This window comes from Rhipicephalus sanguineus, chromosome 8 (genome assembly GCF_013339695.2).
Source record: "Rhipicephalus sanguineus isolate Rsan-2018 chromosome 8, BIME_Rsan_1.4, whole genome shotgun sequence".
NCBI classification, from domain to species: Eukaryota; Metazoa; Arthropoda; class Arachnida; order Ixodida; family Ixodidae; genus Rhipicephalus; species Rhipicephalus sanguineus.
In genome coordinates this window covers 40658089-40677695 of record NC_051183.1, presented here as the reverse complement: position 1 = coordinate 40677695, position 19607 = coordinate 40658089, and the positions used below count along the sequence as shown (strand labels likewise).

At 43.8% G+C, this 19607-nt stretch overlaps 1 protein-coding gene across 1 annotated transcript in view; it reads right to left on the bottom strand.

Moving 5' to 3' along the window:
* Positions 1 to 217: 217 nt before the first annotated feature.
* LOC119401764 (pecanex-like protein 1) overlaps positions 218 to 19607 on the bottom strand; it is an 83145-nt gene continuing 63755 nt past the window's right edge. The window contains exons 35-38 of the mRNA XM_037668734.2: positions 17274 to 17422; positions 16100 to 16453; positions 15112 to 15221; positions 218 to 6751 (exon numbers count right to left, since the gene is read on the bottom strand). Coding sequence (XP_037524662.2) covers positions 6165 to 6751; positions 15112 to 15221; positions 16100 to 16453; positions 17274 to 17422 — 1200 coding nt within the window. The 3' untranslated portion in view covers positions 218 to 6164. The remainder of the gene's footprint in view (positions 6752 to 15111; positions 15222 to 16099; positions 16454 to 17273; positions 17423 to 19607) is intronic.

Here is a 19607-nt window from a genome sequence, read left to right as displayed (position 1 = left end):
AAGCATGATAATCAAGCTAATCTTAGACAATCAGGAAAGCTAAGAATAATTAGCTGAACCTTTGCTAACGCTACGTTATCCTGGCATAGCCGAGCTAAGCCACTGCAACATTTTTTTAAAAGTGAATCTTCACCGTCTTCTTTTGTTGTCATCGTTGGCGGATACGCGTATTGAGCAAACTATCGGCAGAGAAGAAGCTTACAACACAATCTTTCCGCAGTGATAGTTTAATAGGCAATACAAAAAGCAATGCACTGACAGGTTCTCGATATAGTACTAAATCCCAGGAACGTAAAAATACAACAAGAAACCTCTTCAACCCATTCGCCAACGGTAACTTACAAATCAGTAGAAAAACGCTGAAATGTAGATTCACCTCCGCCGCTTCATTCCGAGGGGAGGTACACGCAAGTCACACAATCACGCAAGGGTCACTCGCACAGCAGAGGAAATGGTGCCTCAGTTCAAGACTAGGTGTACCAAGCATTCAGTTCCTGCAGATAAGGTTCGAAAGTGTAGCCACTGTTAAAACCGCTCGTAGGAACCAAGTCCGTTCCACAAGAGGTCATCTGAGGCAACACACACGGACACACGCACTGTCGCAAGGTTAAGAACCAAAGCCAGAAACGAGGGTGGAACACAAACTATGTACAGACAATGTGTTCCTTATCACATGCTTGAAGAATTGTTCTAAGCTTTACTGGACGTCTCACCTAACAAAATTGTCCGACGACCTTGTTTTGTTGTAGTTTCTTTTTGTACAGTATGTACAACTGGTACCCGTTGAAAAGAGGGCGTCAGCAAAAGTCTTCTACGAAAGGCTTAGAAGGGTGACTAGCGAGTTTTTTACTCATGACTTGCAAGCACCACGAAATAAGCTGCTGTTAGTGCTTTCATAACAGCAATAAAGCAAAAAAAAAAGAACCAGGAAAAAAAATCGTGAATAAGCATTGTATGGTTTGGCTACAGGTGCAGTTGATGCTATTCATGTTCAGTACGCAATACTAATTACTGTGCTTAAGGGCCAGCTTTCAAAAGAAATAAAAAAATCTGTAAGAATTAAGGAGTTGCATTAGCAAGACGTTAGCATTTTCACGGTAAGTTAGAGAGGATGACAGCAGCTAAAATATAAAGGTTCTTGCTAATTAGAAATGAAGAGAAACATAAATATGAAGTGGCATTGCATGAGCTTGATCCCCTTCAAATTAGTTCTCATAGTAAAATACAACCACGGTTATTAATTACCAACTGCGTCATCATAGAGGGCATAGGCAATATTCCGGCTTCCTTAGAACAACTTCCGGAGAGTGAACTTCCAGAAATAGTTCTACACATTAAGCTCCATACTAGCAAAGCAAGAAAATAAGAAGTAAAAGTTAGAACACTCCACGAACTGGCACCTTATGCAATTCACGATGCTGTCATTTAGTGCACAATGCATACAATTAACACAAACTGGCTTTGACACTTAAAGAGGATGACAGCAGACACTGGTATCCATATCGCAAATTCAACCAGAACAATCACACCTATAGTTCTCGATTAATGGAACAAATAAAACACTTTAATGCTACCTGCTTTTGCACGTTTGTCTAATGCACGGCAGTATGCAATGATAATTACAATTGTAGCAATTAAACGCCCCACGTAACTGAAGTGGGACACCGACAAAACATTGGCATCATTATTCCACAAAGCGAAAGGAAGTAGCGCAAGCGTTTTCATGTTAAGTGTACTCAAAAGACATCTTGCACTAGTATCGGCATGTGTCGCTAGTATTGTTCAGTTGGATGCCTATGCTCCAAATAGAATGGATACAATTGGCTGTACATGGATTTACCTAAAGTTCCTGCCTCTGGCTTTCAGTGCCATTGTGACTTTTTAAAAGATTAGTTAAGCTCCAAGGTGCTACACACTTCTGCTGTATCCATTTCAATCCAAAGAATTATTACTTGGATAAGTAAAGGTTGCACAATCTGTGGTTAATGCTACCGTCTAAATGACATCGAGGTTTAAGCACACGAATGCTTCGCCATTCATTTGTGATGAAAATTGCAAAAAAAAATTGATTGTAAACAATGACAGTTGCATGGGCAAACTGTTGAAATCAAAAACAAAATAATAATGTCACGGAATGGTTTCCCAAGATAGGCATGCCAAATCATTCAAGAATTGCTCTTATTAGTACAAATTCTAGGTTGATCAATCAAAGCACCAGGGCAGAGCATTTTCTAATCGCCTATTTCATTCTCTTTTGTGCCACCCTTTGTCAAATGTCCAGAGGAAGCAACATTGCCGTATTTGCAATCTTCCACTCGGTGTAGCAGATGACAATGATTAAAAAAGAAACAAATTATAACAAAATATTCATGATGACCTGCCTACCTAATTCGAAATTCGGTGTTAATGCATGGGTAAAGAGCTGTTCTAAGGGCTTCTGTCTACATAGAAAAAGGTAGCTACATTTGAAGCTGATGTGACAACATGTAAGCACCGTTTTGGAGTACTTAAAAAAAGTTCTCTTTTTAGCTCACTGAGTTTTCACGAAAGGTTAATTTTGTTGCCATGCCCGTCCTGAGGGCAGCATAGCAACCTTGGTGACAAACAAGCGTCAAGTAAACAAAAGAATGTGGTCATTTGTACTGGCACAGATGGGGTGATAACGATCATTTCTGCTTATCCTCAGCCATTTACAGCCCTTTCCTCATTAAGCACCACATATCGTGAAAGCATTGAAGTTTGCGGCAAATCGGGCACCTTTCTTGGAAAAAAGAAGCAGATTATTTGCCGAGTGACACTTTCGCAGTTAGCAATGTAAGCTCAACGTTACCATGTTTTAAGCAGTTTGCCGAAAACATTCACAACAGTGGGTTCTTCGACATTGAACTCCGGCTGAAATTTTACAAAAGGTTTCTAACATCTCTATATATAGTCATCTAACTGCACCCCACAAATTTTCTTACAACGAGGATGAAACGATGAAGCAGCTTCGCAAGATCAAATGCCAAGGGGCTGTACCATCAGATTTAACAAGTTATCCCATGTAATGCATGTACCTTCCAACACATCACATCTCACTCAAGTTTTTAGAGGAAGCAAGACGTACATGGAAATGCTGACCTAAACCGACGCTGTTACCCTGATTAGAAATGATCCATAAGCTCCTGGGCTTCACAAACATTGTTGCAGAACATCTATTGCAAAAAAAAAAGAAAGGCCTTAGATGTGGCTGCATGCCATCCTGCGGTCAAATAACCAAGTCTGTCACGACAGGCCCGTCCAGATATTGATGCCTAGAAACTAATCACACGGTGCAACAAGCATTCATACATTATATTATCGGTGCCTGCACGGAAAGCAGGTACAGATTGAAAATTGGTAATATACACAAAGCTCCCTGAGAAAGCTTGTCTGCAGAACATGCTATACCGTGATGATAATCTCTTCCATAACACTGTTAATTGAATTGGCCAACAGTATGATATGTGCATTGTAGTTCATGAGCTTTTAGAGCAATGTGTCACACAGAGACGCGTTGAGCTCTGATTTATCTATCTCATCAGCAATTTTATATTTATAACAAATAAACTGCAAATAAAAGATTGCATTGCAAATTTGTACTTAGCAATATCTGCATTTGCTGAACCTAGATCTAAAAGATATGCATGGTTCATGATGTTTGCATAGATTTGCATTAATCTGGAAAGAAGGATCAGTGTGCTCTACAGATGCCCGATATCTCAGCACATGTAACTGCGATAACGCTATGCATCACCAAAAGATATGGCAGTTTTCTTTTAGCTCACACGTTTAACAGTTCATTTATACTGCGTGACAATATGCACGTGGCAATATGCACTGAAACTAAACTTGTGAACCTGAACCTAAATTTGTGAACCTAAACCTGAACATAAACTTATCTCGATTCTTAAAGATATCCTCGCTGGGTCGCCAGCAAACATCAGGATAATTTTTCAAGTGAAGGCGCAAACTGCACTCCATGGTTACGGCACTCGCAACGTTCAGAAGACAGGCTTGCTCGTGGAACTGCGCAACATCGCCAACAATACCCCAAGTATAACTGCAGAATATGCAGCCCTGCAAGAATCAGAACGAGATGTGTATTTAAATCAGTCACTAACTGCCCCATTCACACTGCAGTCAAAAGACGGGCGAATAAGACATTGTCACACAAACTGGAAGGAATATGAAACATGGACGTCATGTAAGGTCGGAAGGCAGATTCGTATTAAAACATAAGACAGTGCTCATCAAAAAAGCATTGGTTAAACGATTTGATCCCTTTAGACTACACCTTTCAGTTGGCATTCTGTTACGGCGTTTAAACCTGGAAGGAACACACTTGATGTACTAGTGTCGACAAGGCTGCAGCTTCATATAAAGAAGGGTGTCTTTCTTAACTGCAGTGTTTACGCGAGAAGCACACAAATAAGCAGAGAGCACACACAGACATTCTCACAGAGCCATGAGAATGTACAGGGGTGACAAGGAAACATCAGCACCAAAACGAAGACCACGCACTTTTTAAGTAGTTGGGACTGATGGCGATGGCTCAAAACTAAATATCGTCAAAACAAGATCAAACGCTGTGAAAAGAAACAAGATTTCAGTTCGTGCAATTTGGGCTGAGAGTTCAAGCAAAAATAGCAATAAAAGAGAAACCTACGGACTTCGAACAGCAAGTTCTTGAAACGCAGCAGCAGTACTGCAAAGTACAACACTGAAAGGCGATGTGACACTTTCAAAAAAGGAAAAAAAATGACACAGTCAAACCTCATTAAAACGAAGTCGCATCTGATACAAAAAATTTCTTCGCTATATCCGAAAATTCGTTATAAGTGTATATTCGCAACACTGCATTAATGGCAAGACTATCCCTCGTTTACTTCATTATAACGATGACTTGTTACATCTGTATTTGCAATATCAAGGTTTGACTGCACGCGGCACTGTTGTGTTCTGCGACATAGTGGACATACTGCGGTCATCACAGGTAATGAGGTACGACGCAGACACACTGACACACACGCACGCATACACGAAACAAAAACATGGACACGGCAGAGTCAACTTTGCGGTTGTGGCTGGAAACTGACATCCTTCCCCCTCTCACTCCAACTCGGGTACTAGGTTCATGTTACTCGTATTTTTCCTTCCACTCCCAAACACAGGTCCGAGAAAAACTATAAGTCAGACCCATCACGTGACAAAAGAGAGGCATGGTTCCCAGGTACGACGACAACAACGTGTCGAGCCGCTTAAGAGAAAGTATCATACTGCAGGGTTTTGACCACGTCGGTCAGAAAAACGTTCTCGCAATCACAAGTGTGCCACGAGAACGAGGTATGTTAGGTCCACGGGTCCTGCCTCGATCGGCGCAACAAGTGAAAGTGCACAGGTATGACTTCTAACCAGTGCGCACAAAGTGTACTGGGCGTTGAGTCGCACCACTGGAGACACTCCTCAGAATGCGTGGACAACTGTAAAGTAAGTTCACAGTTGCAGTCGAATCAAAAGGTCATGGTCACCATGTTGACGAAATGAATGAAAGACACAAATGCACAGGTTAAACAAATCACCTTGCCACCTGAAGTGCATACACTGACTATGATGTTGACTTTGTTGACTTTGACATTTCTAAGATTTTCATGGCATTCTGCCTGGGAGCATCACCTTGTTGCACTTGCAAAGCCCAGCTAACAGAACTGCAGCTGCACATTTTCTTTCAACACCGACCGAGATCATCCAGACTTGCAGCACACCCAGCATGCTGCAAACGTCTATGTGATGTCCCAATCTGTGGTGACAGTTTGGCCCAGATTGAATCCCTCCACGCAGCGTCAACCAGGAGAGGCATTCCATGACGGTAATAGAATAGAGATGTATGTGCATTTTGCCTCATTTGGTAAACCAAGCACATGGATGTCATCTAGATAATCTGCCCACTCAACTCGGATTGAATGTTATCTTCATTGAGGACGAGTCCAGCGGCCTCCGCAGCCTCCTGGAACGCATTAGTGACCATAGCTTGCGGATAGTGGTAGCGGTAGAATCGCGTGAGATCGCCGAGTTTTGTTCACTTAACCAAGTGAAAACATACGAGCTGCAAGTGGTCTCCATGCTCAAAGTGTTCCAAAGCTTGCTCAGATGTTAACCTTCTCCGTTGACTGCACTCCAGAGACCATTGCCGTTTCCCGGAGGGCACTTGCGGACGTAGCAGGGACGTTCGTCGGAATGCCGGCTGCCGACGTCCCAGCGATGCCGACGAGACTGCTCAGGTTTGCGGCGAGACTCGGTATGTTCGTTCCAAAACTTCCCGAATAGAGTGGCGGCACCACGGCCGACGCCGAGCTCCTCCGTGTCACCTCCACCAGGAACGGTCCCGAAGACGGCTGCTCGACGATGAACGGCTGCTGCCTCGACGGCGTGGAGCTCAGCACTGTCATGCCGCTGCTGGGTGTCGTGCCGCCGGGCTTGTACACAAGCGACGACGACACCGTCAGGTTATTCAGCGAGGTCCTCGTGAAGCTGGTGCTATTCCGGCCGAGGCTGCTCAACGTGCTGCCGCGGCCGATGCTGCTCGAGGCCGACGTACGGCCGACGCTGCGGCTCCCCTGGTCGAGACCGGTGCCGATTCCGCCGCCGTTCGCGCCACCACCCCCGTTGCTGCTCCCGGTGTCCGTCCCCGTGTAGCTCACCGAGTGCGAGCCGCTGGAGTGGCTGCGGCGGGCTGCATTTTGCATGAAACGAGAAAAGGTGCAATGGAGGTTTGTTTGCGTTCTTTATTCTTTTTACTTTCATGTTTTTTTCAAAGGGCCATTGTTTTCAACCACTGAACTATCCGGTGCAGTATTCTCGAGTGATACCGCTTAAGAGATAAGCAAGATTTAGCATGACTTAACACTAAAAGTTTCGGAGGACATGGCCAACAGTGTCCCAGGCAATGCATCAACATGCTGTTTTCACAAAATGCCACCAATGCCGTTGGCCATATACTTCTACCCATTAGGTGCACAATCATGCAAAAATCCCACAAATCCGATCTCATCTCAGAAATCATTTGCATTAAAATACCGTCACTAGTTTTGACTGGTATGACTATGGTACAGTTCTAAGAAGCCTTCATAAAAGTGGAAATCATTATCCATTTGAAAATAGCATCCAAAAGTACCTTCAATTAGAGTGTACTAGAACAGGGGAACACTCAGAACAAGCTTTGAAAAGTGAAGCCCAAACAGGGTCAAGCCGCTTCTGACGCTGTAATTGGTAGCCTGCAATGTGTCGTCATTTAAGAGTTGCGCGCAGCTTCACCAAAGTGGTGCAGAGGTAGAATGCCCGCTTCCCACTTAAAAGGCCCGGGTTTGAATTGCAGCTGTAGATGGTCGGTTTTTATTCTTAGTGTCACTTGTTATGGCTGTATTGGTTTTCCTTTGTTTCTTCAAACTAGCTTCAGTTGCCATGTAGCACTAAAAAAGTGACGTGAAGTGGGAAGTGAAATAAAAGAAATTTGACAGTGAGCGTAATTATTTGCAGCGCCACCACACGGCATTCAACAAAAACGTATATTATGGCCTCAGAGATTTGGAAAATATGAGACTCAAAACGAGACTTCGCATTTTACGTTATTTTTTTGTAGCAATACATAGCAACTGAAGCTAGTTTGAAGAAACAAAGGAAAACCAGTACAGCTATGGCAAGTGACACTAAAAATAAAAACTATCCATCTACAGAAGCGATTAGAACACGGGCCTTTTGAGTGGGGAGCGGGCATTCTCCCCCTGCACTACTTTGGTGGAGCCGCGCGCAACTCTTAAACGATTGGTCATCACAAACATGAGTCAACCGCATACTTTAAAACACTTCTACGTAACGAAACACATTGTGGGGCTAATTGGCGATGCAAATTTTTCTTCCCGAAAGTTATCCAGCGCATGCAACAAACATGTCCTGTCATGCCTTCCTGTGTGTTACAAAACTTAGCGCTGGGTGACTGTCATGGAAAAAAAAAGCGCTTCTTTGTAGCTTCACAGCTAAACAGAACGTGATGTTATCCTCGTTGCATCTCCAAGCGAGACAAATTTAAACTAGGCTATCAGAATAAAATTGGAAACAGACTGACGTTTGCAACAAGACTGCTATGTTGAGCAATGTTGAACACATTGAAATCTGAACCTAGATGCAGACACGTTCACACATTACAGACTCCCGCATGGCAAATGACTAACGAAACCAGGCAATATCGCATGACCTCGTGCAAGACTTACCCATCTTTGTTTAATAGTCCATGAGGAGCTAAAGGCGTGGCGCAACAATCCATTACAATATAAAACCACCACTGCTGCACTGCCTCTTTGCAGATCTTTTATCAAAGGATTATCTCAAGAGACGTTACGGTGTAATAAATTTCTATTTCAACAACTTAGAAAGAATATTTTGCACTTATCTGTGGCTTCTCTGACATGCATTTCACAAGCTCGCATGACCGCGAGAATGCGTTAATTGCCAAAATCTACAGCACAGTTCTCGTTACACTGAGTGTCAATGAAAATGTGGCGCACACAATCCCAGCGATGAGAAGAAGCGAGACAAGGTTTGCTGAGTTCATGGGATCTCGTTAGATTTTTGGACGTGTGCTATCAATATATTTTTTAATTATGTTTGCCATTTCAGAAGACTTCCTCGAGGAAAGAAAAAACAAAAAGAAAAGAAGGCACTGGGGTTATAATTTTGTCAAGATGCTTTTCATTTTCCACCTTTCCTTGTGCTCTTAAGACTGCCTTGCTGTAAGCCTTGTCCTACCTTTGCCAAGATCAGGAATTCTGAGAAACAAGTGGTGAGAATTCATCAGAATCACATGAAAATGATCCATACGATTTATGGCTCCCAAACAAACATCCATCTGCGTAGATAAGGCCGGCGCACAGCTAACAGACTCACTTCAGTTCTCCATAGCATGCACCAACTAAAGCCAACTGTTGCAATGCTCAAATGACTTAAGTGGCGAATTGCAGAACATCAACTGATGGGTCGAAAAACACAATCTTATTTCTAACATTCCCGAAACAGCCATTGACATGTAAGCCCAAATGCAGGCAGTACAAGAAAAGGCATGCTGCATCCTTAAAGAGCAGAGCTTACAATTTCCAGAACTGATTCTCCTACACTGCGGTGGGAGCTGGTGTTAACCCAAGTTGAACACATCAACAGATCCAGACAAGTAAACTCACCCTGATGAGTTGGTAACGCAACACTAACAAACACAAGGAAAGAACATACACGAACATAATGTTAGTGTAGTGCTGCCAAATTATCAAAATCAAACCACATTAACTTGCCCAAATGTATATGCTTCTACAAACAAACAAGAAAGTTCGCATATATTTTTTAAAGTTCAGCTTTGTTTTTTGAGATCATAATTGCAGATTGGTCAGCATTAGCTATTGTGCGAATCTTTTCTGTGTTTTTGTTTCTGTTCTGATATGACATGCTACCACACGTTAGACTAATAACCTTAAATACATGTCCTTGAATTTGCAACAATCTGTAAGGCTGTGCAGCAATACACAAGTTCACTCTATGAACTGTCATTTCAGCAAAACTAAATGTGCACACACATGCAAAAAAATAAAAAGATATCTAAAAACCAAGCAGACACTGAAAATGAGAAAAAGGAGTGACTGTTTTCACATTTCCAGCTTTGACAAGTGACAAATGAGCCGCTAGAACTGGCTTACACATAAGCATGCACACATGATCGCAAGGTGCACATGTATGTACAATAATGACGTGTACAACAATAACTAAAGCTACATGTAGTGTGACCTTCACCGCTGCAAATTCTCATCCTCTGCGAAGTTCGACTCAAGGATTGCATGCATGTTATGGTCTCTGCTAATGGCTGGTTACGCTCAGCTCTGATAACCACATTGAGCAGCGATCCGAAGGTCGTGGAATCAATCTCGGCTGCGGTGACAACATTTCAATGAAGGCGAAATGCTAGAGGCTCGTATACTTAGATTTAGGTGCATTTTAGACCATCACATGGTCAAAATTTCCAGAGCCTTCCACTATGACGTCCCTCATGATCATATCGTGGTTTTGAGACGTAAAACCCCCGAAATTATTAATTACGTTGAGTGGTGACAACTGACTGTGATGAATACAACACTATGAATTCATCACATGTAGCATTTCTTTCTCTAACGCATGCAAGGACACGAAATTAAAGGACCTCTCATTAGGGATCCTGTCACAAATAGTCGTTATGCATTAAGAGGTTGTAAAGGGCCACATTGCAGAGCAAGCATTATTAATGATAGTTTCATAACTGCCAGACTGAGATTTCATTATAAGTAAAGGTCTAGCACATAAGACGGGAGGGTTGAGGAGAAGTAGCATGCCTTTTCTTTAGTTTTTATTGATTTTATTCAAGTTTGTCCTAAGCCGTATAGTTATTCGGATACACATACACTTTACTAATAACGATTTATCTTTACATGCAGAAAACTATGGAATAAAAGAAATCGAAAAGCAACGCAGAGGTTTTCTTTTATCAGTGACTTTTTCAATGACTCTACTGCCGCCAATAATGCTTCTCATGGGAAGTTGTCGCAATAAACAAATTTGGAAAAAGTACACCTCTAGCATATGGCATCTTGTACTGTCACACACGGCTGGCAAGGGTACCATGAACCATTTCTTTCTTGTAAGCGCTGTTCTTTCCAATCTCGCGCCACACCTCCCTTTCCCTTTCTGGCCAATCGATAAACAGCTCTGAGCGTTCTGAGACAAGAGAAGCGATGAAAAAAATTGTAAGACTTGATGCGACACTCGTGAAATCGTAGGACACAGCCCACGTTTGTAAACTTCATGAAAAATTCGGGAGAACTGCTAGGTTTAGCCGCAGCCAAGACAACAGCAGGTACACGTTTTGAAAGCCATGGTGCAAGGAGGCAAGCTACCCTGCCTGCAAGAAAGGCTCTCTCCCATAGGCATCAGTTACAGGGGGCTGGGGTGCTTTAGGGCCTCTGCATACAAGGCTCATTCCTAGAAGATAAGGAGGTCTCTACAGACAAACCGAATTTGGCTGCAAAATGACATATATCAACATGGACACACTATCATGCTCCACTTAAACGACTAACACGGAAGAATAAAATCACTGCTTCCAAGCGTTCATTGACACACGGCTGCATTCGTTCATCACCACATTATACAGGGCTTTACGCACATTCATCAGCCCAGCAAGAAAACTCGCTGCTGACTTGTCCATCAAAGAGCTTGAAGCCCTGTATGATGCAGAAATGAACGAATGCAGCTGCGTATCAACAAAAAAACGCTTGGAAATGCTTGACTAGCGGTGAGCGTGCGCACATCTATTTCATATTTCGCACGTTTTACGGGCTTTTGTTTTTTCTCGAAAAAACCAACCAGGCAGATTTCAGCGCTAAATAAATGCTGGATTAACCCTTTCAGACGCCTCCTATGAAGAAAAGCCTGCAAATGCGTCAAATTTACGCAACATTATTTCATGGCATTCGATATTCTATTGCAGCAAAAATAATGTCATAATACGTTGATTTGTGCTTTTTATAATAGTTAATGTTAATTAAATTGTAATTAAATATCTAGTTATCCTGTGTTTTTTCTGCATAAATAGAATGTAAGCTCAGGCTTCAATTATATTGCAAACTTGTTTTCGGTTACGTTCACTCTGAGCAAAGAAAAAAATGCCCCCACCTCCCCGAAGGAAATCGTGAGGAAATGCGAATGCATTTCTTGCGCCGAGAGTACAGGACGTAGTAATTTTAATGGCGTAAAGCTGGACACATCGACGCGCTCAAGTGTCTCCCTTTTGGGCGCCTCTTTCAACGAACGCTTCCTACGTGCGTTCGTAATCACCTCAGGGATGTTGCCACCGCCTTCAATGCAGCACAAACGCGTTTAGAACGCGCTGTTTTCAGGCTGTGCCAAGGCAGCACAAACGCTACAAACGCGGTTCAAACGCACTGCATTGAGGCGGTGGCGCAGGGAGGATGGCGAGAGAAGCGAGAGAGGGAACGGCGAGAGAAGGAGCGCGCGCGACCGCAGCTGCTGCTTTGGGAGATGGAGTGGGAGCAGCGGAGAGGCGCGCGGACAACGCCGGATGCCTCAGGTAGCCCGACTAAGAAATGCATTTGCATTTAAAATTATACTTTTGATGGAGCTCGCGGAAAGCAGCACATTGAACGACTCGTCGAACATGGTAGTGCCTTCAGCAAAGTGATCCTATGCAACAGTGCGCAGCAAAATGAAGTTACATGACCCCACATTTATTACGCAGGAGGTTCAATTCATTCAAACACCAATATACGTTGCCCTGTACTTAACCACTAGTCGACACAACTAGCGAAAAAAAAAAAGTGTACACAATTGTGTACAAAGCGTCTGAAAGGGTTAAAAGGCTATTTAAGGCGGGCTACAAATTAAATTTAATATTTTGCCAATTGAAGCAATAACGAAAAAGTTGGCTATTTAAAGTTGATTAATTAATTGGTACTTAATGAAAAAAGTACAGGTTGTAAGTACACACAACTACCAATAACGTACAGCAGGATAGCTGGTAAACACAGTCATGCTTTCACTTGCTTTTGTATGGCTTTCATTCTCCTAGACGCCCGTAAGCCTAGTCAAGCAGACAGCGTTTTCTTTGTCTTGTTTTTTTTTTTTTTTACACTCTCCAAATGGCCGACATTGCTACACAAAAGCATTCCAGGGAATCTGCTGTGCCAGGGGATCACCTTTCTTAGCTTTTTTTCATTATCGCCTCGGTTTCATTCTTTCACGAAGACTTCATGAATGTTTGCTCTGCCAAGAATTGACGAAATGACAAGTAGGAAAGACACACACAGGGTGATGCACGTACCAATAACTGCATACTAACAGTGTAAGTGCACGCATCACCCTGTATGTGTCTTTTTTCCACTTGCCCTTTCATCAGTTCGTGGCTGCACAAAAAGTCATGAATTCATACCAAATAGACCCCATAGCAGCCTTACCTTTACCTTACCAAAGATGAAGTGAGATTCACATGAACACCAGTATATTTATTTTCTTAATCACGTGAATGCTGCGAAACAAAGCGAATGCGCAGCTCATGCATTTGGAACGACGAGGCACGCGGGTGGCTGCAGGCTTTTTTTGCTTTATTGGCTTTTTTGTACACACGTAGGCTTTTCGCCACGTGACCCTCCTCATGGGACATATAACGCTGTTGCCTTGACATATAGATGCACTCACGGAGCAAAGGTCCCATCTGTACTTCAAAATAACTCATTTCCTCGAGTAAGCTTCACTGCAAAGCGGCCATGCAAAAGTAGCGAAGAGCACCAATAGTGAAAAGAACTAACCACCATGCAGTAAAACGTGCTAGCTGAGGCCTATCTCTTTTGTACTGAATTACGAGCAGGCATGACAAACTACTTGGCGAACTCCTTCAGATTCTATGTTATCAGGGTTAGACTGTAGCTCATAACTTGTTATCTCTGTATCACTACAATATAGCTCTTTTGCATTCAGCTCTTTTCGTGGCATAGATCAGCGCAATGCCTTTGAAGACACAGTTGTCCTCGCGCTATTTACGTATCGCAGTTGTCCGCATGCAATGTCTAACACCCAAGACACAATGAACTTTCGGCTACAATTGAGTACGATCCGGATAAAATTTCTTGATAACAATTATCTTCTTTCAGGAGCTTTCACAAAGCCAATTGTGACCAAGAAACTCCATTCAAATTGGTCTCGATCGCGATTGAAAGTACACCATACGGGTGAAGCGCATGAGTGCACCGTATGGGTGCACCGTAAATGTGCAGCGTACGGGTGCACAATATGGGCGCGCCAAATGGATGCACGGTACGTGTGCACCGTATCGGTGCACCGTGTAAGTGCACTGTATAAGTGCATTCTCACATTGTAAAAGTGCGTTGTTGCATTGTAAAAGTGCACTGCAAAAGTGCACTGTATGACAACCCTATCTATATGGTGAGCGGGGCTATCTTAAAGGGCCCCTAAACCATCCCCGATAATTTATTGAACATTTCAACTAAACATGCGCATTCGAGTTCATAATGCCATAACTATTAACAATGCCAAACGCGGCAGCGCTACTAGCCGCAGGTACACCACAAATTCCAAGAAACAAACCTTTGCCCTCTCCGGGCCTTTCGGTATCCCCAGCATTGGCTGTGACGTCACCACTCGCATCTGGTCATGCCAGCAAAAAAAAAAAAAAAAAAAAAAAAAACCTGCTCATCTGCTTGCAGGTACGTGGGCTCACCACTCTTCCTCCTCACATTGTGAGGAGGAGCACTTGGCTAGGGAGGAAAGACAAGCCACCGAATGAAACGTAGCGAAGGAAAGAGTGAAACAAGCGAGGGCCACTTTTGGACCATCAAACGCGTGTAAATCCGCTATTACAGCACTGTTTCGAAAAATTCTCGCGGCTACGTGTTTGTTAAAAACTCGTACACAACTGCAACACAACTAAATATTAACCTCTGGGTGGTTTAGGGGCCCTTTAATTAAAGAGGGCCAAAGTTTATGAGAACAAAACAAAAGGCATCCTACTGTTCTAGCTTGTGCGCTACTTATATTTGAGACGACTTGCCTTCCAGGTTGCACTGCGCCTCCGCGAATTCACCTACAAGGAAAACGGAAGGAAGGGCGAGCACCAGAGGGAGCTACACGCTGCTGTCTTCGACTTGGCCGACACACTGGTATCGCACGCTGCCCGAGATGCCTGTGATGAGCCAGAAAATGCACGCGGAATGACGTGCGTACGAGCCAATGAACACACACACACAGCGCAAGACGTCTGCCGCAGCGTTAGGTGGAACAGCGAAGCGTTGCTAAAAAAAAAAAAGAAAGCGAAAGCGTCGCTCGTCTGCGAGGACGGAGCGGGGACGGAAAACTTACGGACACACCTGGATGGGGAGACGAGGAAGTGCGCGAGAAAGTGCGTTAAAAAAAACGGAAGAAGAGGAAGAACTCGAAGCGTACAGAAGCATGGCAACGCGGCACGTCGAAAAGGCGCGGAAACGTCTGACTCACCTCTCGAGATGCTTCCCGACAGGGAGCCCGCCATGGTGTAGTCGAAGATGTTGTCATCCTGGATTGCTGTGCCGCCGCTCGAGCAGCCCTCACCACATCGTATCTTGAGGCTACCAATAGAAAGAACAAAGCATCTAGGGAAATGCTTGCAGAGTCAAACTATTGAAAAATGGCACTGTCATAATGAAGTATCGGGGAAAAACTGTAGCCATGTCTTGACTATGCATGCTCTTAAGTTGGGCTAAAATGATTTAAGAGGGCTAGGAAGAGATGAACTTGGGTGAGCTGGTAAGTCATGTCAAGGCATTAAAAAGCAGGCTATAAATGTGACAGGAGCGAAATGGACTTTTTCAACGAGTACGGCATTACGTATATTTGACACAATTACAGCAGCTTGCTTTCTTGGGAGTTTAGATAAGAATTCTACATAACTATGAGTCAAAAATGATCAAAGCACAGCTCTTACTTCGAAGAGAAAAAGATGAAGTAATTGATATAAATTTTGAACATTTTGAAAACAGCCCAAGTTACTGCATGGACAAGAGGAGTTTGAAGGATACACCACAGCTCTGAACTCTCAACTAAATTTTTATTTGGTACTACAAGCAAATTCATATAGCACTGACAACATGTCACCCCTGTGACCACTTCACATATGACATCATAAGGCAACCATTCTGAATCCTAAAAGAACCAACAACAGGCATAAAAAATTCGAGGCACTTCCTGTGAACAGCCACATAAAAGAATTGCTATGGTCCTGAGAAGTCCGAGACAAGGTACTCACTATCATGTGAGATGATGGAAGGAGAGCTAATGCACCGCTCACCCCTCGTTCTAACGTTAAATGCCTCAGTGGTCTCTCTGGTGATCAGGTTTTGGTGAAACAAACATAGATGCACTTCAACATTTGATACTGACTTAGCGTTTGCCATCGGCGCACATACAAGCTCTCAAGTTCACTTCGAACATTGCGAACAACACTGACCGGTTCCAGAATCCGAGGAGGGCACCGCCAAACCGCGAAATGCTCAGCGGTCCGCCGATGAGTCCGCACAGCTGCTCCGATGTCTCCAGGAACGACGTCGTGAGCGGCGACACGTAGATGGGGTAGCCGATTGGCTGGTCGCACGACGAGTTGATGATGTTGCGCAGTGCCTGGCGAGCGTTCTGGATGCTGCCGCGCTCCGGGTTGCGGTTGCGCAGGTACACCAGCTCCTGCTGCTGTCCCGCCCACAGGCCGCGGACGCACTCGCGGTTCACCTTGATCACCCGGAAGCTGAGCTGCCGCTTGTTCAGCATGATGATCTTGTAGTCGTCCGAGCTGTCATCGAACACGTGCCTGCGTTGCAAGAAACCGAAGCAGAGGGCGTTATACAGTGGAGAGCAGGCAAACAGGAAGCCAAAATGGCCGAGTCACACATGGTTTTGTCACACCATGATAAACAGAAGTGCGCGATAAAACGGTACACAAGGAAGAGGATGAACACGGGACGACGCGCTACTAGCAAATGAAATATTTTTATTCAGGAAAGACATATTTATACTACCATGCAATCATATCCCAGCCAAGGAGTTGACACAAAAAAACTTATAAACTTAAAATCTTGCGCTCAGCCTGCCTACGTCATGTGACGTTCTAGACAGGCTATCTCCCCCTCCTGCAAACTGACAGAGGGGTGACTGATGCAATCCAGCCCCTCCCTCTGGATGACGAAGGCCTCTACGATCTCCCTCTGCACGGAGCCCCTGTGCTTGTAGATTAGTGTTGCAGGAGTGGGAGATAGCCTATCTAGAACATCACATGACGTAGGCAGGCTGAGCGCAAGATTTTAAGTTTTTAAGTTTTTTTTGTGTCGACTCGTTGGGTTGGATATGACTGCATGGTAGTATAAATATCTTTCCTGAATAAAAATATTTCAGTTGCTAGAAGCGCGTCGTCCCGTGTCCATCTTCTTCCTTGTGTACCGTTTTATCGCGCACTTCTGTTTGTCATGAACCAACACCAACTTGCCCAACTTTTTACCTTACTTTGTCACACCAATCACACCACAATCAGAACAATTTTTGTTTAGCTCATCCGCAGTTAGCAGTTGGGAGGTGTGGGTCACACGCAGGGGTGAGTTATGTGCAAGTAAACATGCTACACACGGCTCACTCACCGCAGAGCCAGAAGCGATGGGACACTCGACAGCACAGCGTTACGCCAGGCTGGGTCAGCTTCGTGGGAGATGACCAGGTTCTTCTCATAGTTGCTGATGGCGTCATAAAGCGTCGCATGGTCGTCATACTCAGCCGAGAGGAAATGATCCTGCGGAGTGTTTGAATTATATTCAAACGGCTCAGGTTAGTGCCTAAATGAATAACAACTCCTCGAGCCTAAACCCCTCTGCAAGAACCTGCCTTAGAAGAAAATGAGCAAATCATTTAACTGATGCAGTATTGGACAAGAAGAATAAAAGAATCAAAGAAAACATACTTTTTCGACAAAGCCAATAGATATTGAAATGGAAAAATTGTGAGGAAAAGGGAAACAAAATAAGTAAACACAGTTCCTACAGCTTGGAAGGGAACCCGTGTTTTCTATGTTACAAAAACCTGCCTAATAATCCCAAAGACGTCTACGATAGTGGAAAAGCCTGCGAGTGTAAAGGCTCCATTTCCTATCTGAACATCTCAGCATGCAGGGACCCTTTCAGCAAGCCCCCCACTCACAGACAAATCCTGAAGAGATGCAACTAACTGGACTGTTCATTTTGGAATGCGTTGACTGCATATAGCCCAAGAGTTGGCGGATCGGTGTCAATAACTACAGTCACCTCTCCAGTTCTATCCAATCGAACAAACAGTAATGACAGTCCACTAAGCGGATTCTTGCAGAAAAGTCTCATGGTTTCCAGCATTACTGTTCTAAATTCTCCATAATTATGTTCAGACTACTAATTTGTCGAATTCGAATACTGTAATATTCATTCGAAGATACGAACTGCTCGACTATTCGCACAAACCTATTAAAATCCATGTACATGAAAGTGCCAATCTTTCTTCAGTTTGTTAATTACACTAAAATACTCACTGCTACTGCATGGTTATGTATAACACCTTCTGGGTCCAGTCAATCTGCTTACAATAGCTTTTAACCATGGAGAATGTTTCAAGTGCACAGTGGAATAATAACAATAAATGAAGTAAAAATTGCCTCAATGTTCCTTTGGTGTACTGTAGGCACTAAGAATGACATATTATTTAGTTTGTATGGCGTTTAAGTTTTGTTTTTTGCACTAAAACAAACTGCATGCACTTTAATGTGGGTGAAGCAATTACAAAATGTGCAAAGAGACTTCATAAAAAAATTGGCAAAGCTTCCCATAAGTCGCGAAAGGCTTGAAACAGCGAAACTGGATGATTCTGAAGTTTAATATGGTTGCTTCTAGGTTGCTGCTAGGCTTTAGGTAGGTTAGTCACGACATGGATGTCCAAACTCTAGAACCGAGCGTTCACACCTCTCATGGAACGAGCCTTTCTTTATCTCTGTTTTTTTCTCTATTTCGTTCGCCTTATTTTTCTCTTGAGCTTTCTAATTTTATTGCGATAGCAATTATATGGACAGTCTCGACGGGTTTTTGCCGTCGCCGTTGCCATCGCCGTCATGTCCCGTATAAAGTCCAAATTGATCAGATCCCCCTGCGCATCGTATGTTCTACCGCGGGTAAAAGCGCGCAGGCGGGGGCGACGAACGCGGCCGAAGCAGAGGTCAAACGAGCCGGCCCATTTCCGTCGCTCGGAGGGCGCATGCGATAACATTACCCCGCTTGGGAGGCCTGCCGTAGAAGCAGAAAAGAAACGCCCCGCCCATCTTGAACGAGCATGAGAAGGTGCGAGGGGGGGTGTCGCTCGAGCAGCAGCCAACTTTGAACTTTGATTCTAAGGGCGCGGTCACGGGAGCCATCAGCTGGCGGCTCGGCTCGTATACACTTCTACGTGCTGCGCTCTAAACGCGAAGCAACTATGCGGAAAGAGCATCTCTCCCTGGAGCAGCCGTATTCTCTTACACCAGTGTTTTGTAGTTACGTGACATTGGATACAAAAGAGTTAGCTGCCAGCCTCACTTCGTATAACACTACAATTTGTTGCTATTGCATTCATTGCTTCGCCCTTGCGGTAACACTGACTTTTTTTTTCTTTCTCTTTCTTTTTTTGCTTCTTTCTCTCTCTTTTTATGTTTCTCTTTCTTTCCCTTTCTATATCTTTCTATCTTTTTTTTTCCCTTTCTATATCTTTCTATCTTTTTATGTCTTTATACCCATTATATCACTCAATTTTTTTTCTCTCTCTTTCTATAGCTTTCTTTCTGTCTCGCTTAGTGAACCAGTGGTGAGCAGTGCGATTTGCCCAATTTCTGTGGCACATACCCATCATAATGGCCATTTCTTGGGGTAAGTGTTACCTTCTTCATTTTTAGTGGACCAGAGGTGAGTAGTGAGATTTGCCCAATT